This window comes from Brassica oleracea, chromosome C6, assembly GCF_000695525.1.
Source record: "Brassica oleracea var. oleracea cultivar TO1000 chromosome C6, BOL, whole genome shotgun sequence".
NCBI classification, from domain to species: Eukaryota; Viridiplantae; Streptophyta; class Magnoliopsida; order Brassicales; family Brassicaceae; genus Brassica; species Brassica oleracea.
The window spans coordinates 29,118,385-29,122,183 of record NC_027753.1 but is presented as its reverse complement, the minus strand read 5'-3'; the positions used below and the strand labels follow the sequence as shown (position 1 = coordinate 29,122,183).

Below are 3,799 nucleotides of genomic sequence, written 5' to 3'. Positions count from 1 at the left end.
ACTTGGTCTACGGTCTGTGGAAGAAAGAAACATGGACAACCATTGGTGAAAGGATTAGCAAGAAGAAGAGGTAACACAAGAAGCCAAAGTACATCAATGATAGCGACTGGACACTCCTTCTGGAGTATTGGGCGACTGATGCAGCTAAAAAGAAAAGCAAGAAGGCTGCTAAAAGCCGCAAGTCTGATCATGTGGGTAAAGGTTGCCACAAGCATAATGCAGGACCTAGATCTTTTGCAAGGATAGCGTATAACATGGTATCTTCCATGTCTATACTATGAATTTTTTTTTTTCTAATCTGTCTTCCTAATTTTGTTTTTTGCAGATGTAAGCGTCTGGTTCGGGAGAACCACCATCCTACACTGCCCTTGTCAGGGAGACACACTCCCGACCAGATGGGACTTTTGTGGACTATCGTGCTGAAGAACTGGTAACTCAGGCTGAGATGGAAGCCACACAGCTCTCTAACACTGAAGGATCGCCCGGGAGTCCAAGTGCATCATCTGCTCCTTCTCGCCTCATGTTAAACAAAGCTTATCTGAAGGTATGATCACTTAACATTTTCATTCTCGGGAATTTTTTATGTTCTGTTCTGTTTTGAAAATTTCATTACATATGATCAATTTATTTACAATGTTGATTGTGTTACCTGAGTTGATCAAATTGCCTTATGTTATCTTATGTTTGGTCTTGCTTGGTTTTGAATATTTTTTCATTTCTCTTACAGAATGCTAAGAGTAAGAGGGGATATGTTTACGGACTGGGCAGTGAACAATACAGGGAGCATGCGCCTTCTTCATGCGTCCCCAATGGTCTTGCCCGCAACTTGGAGCTGGAGATGCGTGTGGGCGGTCTTGAGACAAGCCTCCAAAATGTCACTGCTGATGTTGCTGGGGTGAAGCAGGACGTTGCTGGGGTGAAGCAGGACGTCTCAGACATGAGGCAGGAGTTTGCAGCAACAAGGGAAGCAATCAATCAGGTCCTCCAAACACTTAGGCCCCCGCAAGCACCTACTGGACAGACTTCTGATCAGCCTTGATCAGCCTCAAGCAACAACTGGTCAGCCTAATCCTCCCAATGGCATTTAGAAGTTGGTTGTTTATCTTATAACCTCTTTTGTAACAAGGTCTTTTGATAGTCTTCTTAGACTCAAAACTCTTAACCTTGTCTATGTAAGTTTTTATGAATGTTGAACCTAAGACTATCTTTTATATATATATGAAGTTGTGTGTTTATTGAATGTGCAATGTTTAATAATTTGAATGGATATCTAATATGAAAAATTGGCTACTTAAAACTAATCAAACGAAATGTTTTAAAAAAACTGTGGCTACTACAAAGCCACTAAAACACAGTGGCTAAATCGTGGCTACGTAAACCAAATGAATTGGTGACACAACCGTGGCTAGAATAGCAACTAAGAAAATAGTAGCACCACCGTGGCTAAAGTAGCCACGATAAAGAAAGTGACAAAACCGTGGCTATGGTAGCCATTATATATAGCCATGCTTTTTTATTAATACTGTGGCTAAAAGAGCAACGAAAACGCGCGTGGTAAAAGCGTGGCTATTAGCCACGATTGTTTTTAGTCACGAGGCTATAGCCACTGTAATTTTCGGACAAATAAGTGTGGCTGATTTTTTCATAGCCACAAATATTTGTTCTATAGCCACGATATTGTAGTGGCTATGCGGTGAATTTTTACTAGTGAAAATAAGTAATTTATTTGTTGTTCTAGAATTAGATGATTTTTAGACCAAACTGGTGAATATATATTTGAAATACATTTATATTTTGAGTCTGCACTTATATTATATAACAGCTTGATATATTAGATTTGAACACTAACCATGTGAATAGAGTTTGTCGGTGATTTTTAGATATGTATCTGAAGTGGAACTAATTTTTACAGTTGTTCATCTTTTTTAACTGAGACTTCTGTAATTTACCAAATTCATAAAAGTAGTTACAAAAAAGAAAAAAACTCATATCAATGAAACAAAAACGAGAACGAAAGCACAATTTTATAGATGTAGAAAATTAAATCACTTATAGAGAGTCAATAGTAAACAAATCGAGGGCAGAAAACCTAATCCTCTTTCGTCATTTTACAAGCGATGTTACCAATCTGGTTTTGGTGATTTTTGTCAGCCGCAAAACTTAATTTCTTTTTGTGCAAATAACTCTTAAAAATAATTAAAATGAGTTATAATATGTTACTTCTTTAACAACGATGATACATTTAAGAGACCACCATTTGTATTCGTCATTTTACAATCGATAAAGATTATAGCGTTACAAAATGTTAAAACCATTTAATTAATAAACATGAATATAAAAACTCACGCCGTGCATGCGCACAGATTATTATCTAGTTAAAATTAAAAAGGGATTGACTATAGAGAAAATTACTCAGATCCATCCAAAAGATTATAGGGTAGCAAGCTCCTTGTAGATATCATTCGTCCTTTCAAGCGAAAGAGCATTACCAAAAATAGTTCTATGAGAAAATCTATCTCCAATTTGTTTTTGGGACTGATAAGATGCTCCATGGGACTGAGACGATGTCACAATTTCACCACTTACAGTTAGAAAAGGTGAATTATGTTTCTTTGCGTCATTACAAATATTGTTTTAGTAGAATGTGCTTAATTACATCGTAACTCTATATATGAAAGCAAAAAACCATGATATGTAGCTTAGTTGTTTGTAGTTCATCACGATGTTATTACCTAGATCCAAACCAGGATATTTATTTGTTACTGTTAAAAGATTATATGAAAGTAGAAAAATGAGGCTTATTGATCCAAACATATATCACATGCTTTATAGTTTTATTAAAGACAAAAATAACACACTTAAACAAACAAGAAAGTAGAATACATATATGTATAATTCAGCACTTCCATTTCATATGTCACTCAATATTTCTACACTGATTATTTATTGAATTTTTAAATACTGAAACCAACATGCTTCAACCATGCACACACACACAAGTACTGATAGGATATAAGTCACATGAGGAGTACTCTCCTCTATTCCTCAGACAAGAGATGTTCGTCGATCTCTTCGGAGACTTCAACACAGAACTGGAGGAGAGTCTCGGGATGAGCAACCTCGTCGCTAATCTTCTCATACTCAAGGTGCCAGTGCACAATACTCCCTGGTCCCCCATGCTTAGGGGTCACCTGGATCGTGATCAAGAAGCTTTTGTACTCTTTCATCAGATCACCTTCTATAACCCTGAACGTGATCAAGTTCTTTTCCGGTTCCACTGCCTCGATCCTCTCCTTTGCCACCTTTGCCTCTCCATCTGCACCAAATTATTTAATAATGTACTAGATTCTGATCAGCGCCAGAGCGCGTGCGGGTATGAATTTTCGGTTTTTAATTATTTATTTTATTAAATGATGTATTTGTAAAATTCATTCATATTATATTCATTAAGTAAATATATTTTTTTGCATCTTAAACTATCTATTTTTTTTTACGAATGTGTGATATCATATAAAAAAATATAAAAAATGAGTATACATAGTTAATTAGATAATTGTAAAAACATAAATTTTTCTTTCGTTTGCGATATCATATAAATAATGATCCGCCCAGTTAACAAAAATCATGATTTTTTTATGTGTAATTTTTTTTGACCATTTCCTTAAAACTATATTAAATTTTACATATTTTAATTAGAATATTTTTAATATCTTTACCTTTTTATTTGAAATGCAACTCAATATTTTTTTAAAAAATTATAACAAAATATTTAAAAAATATTTTTAGAATTTGTTTGAAA

At 34.9% G+C, this 3,799-nt stretch overlaps 1 protein-coding gene across 1 annotated transcript in view; it reads right to left on the bottom strand.

The window, feature by feature from the left end:
* Positions 1 to 2,844: 2,844 nt before the first annotated feature.
* LOC106298672 (MLP-like protein 34) overlaps positions 2,845 to 3,799 on the bottom strand; it is a 2,218-nt gene continuing 1,263 nt past the window's right edge. Inside the window, exon 2 of the mRNA XM_013734814.1 lies at positions 2,845 to 3,316. Coding sequence (XP_013590268.1) covers positions 3,039 to 3,316 — 278 coding nt within the window. The 3' untranslated portion in view covers positions 2,845 to 3,038. The remainder of the gene's footprint in view (positions 3,317 to 3,799) is intronic.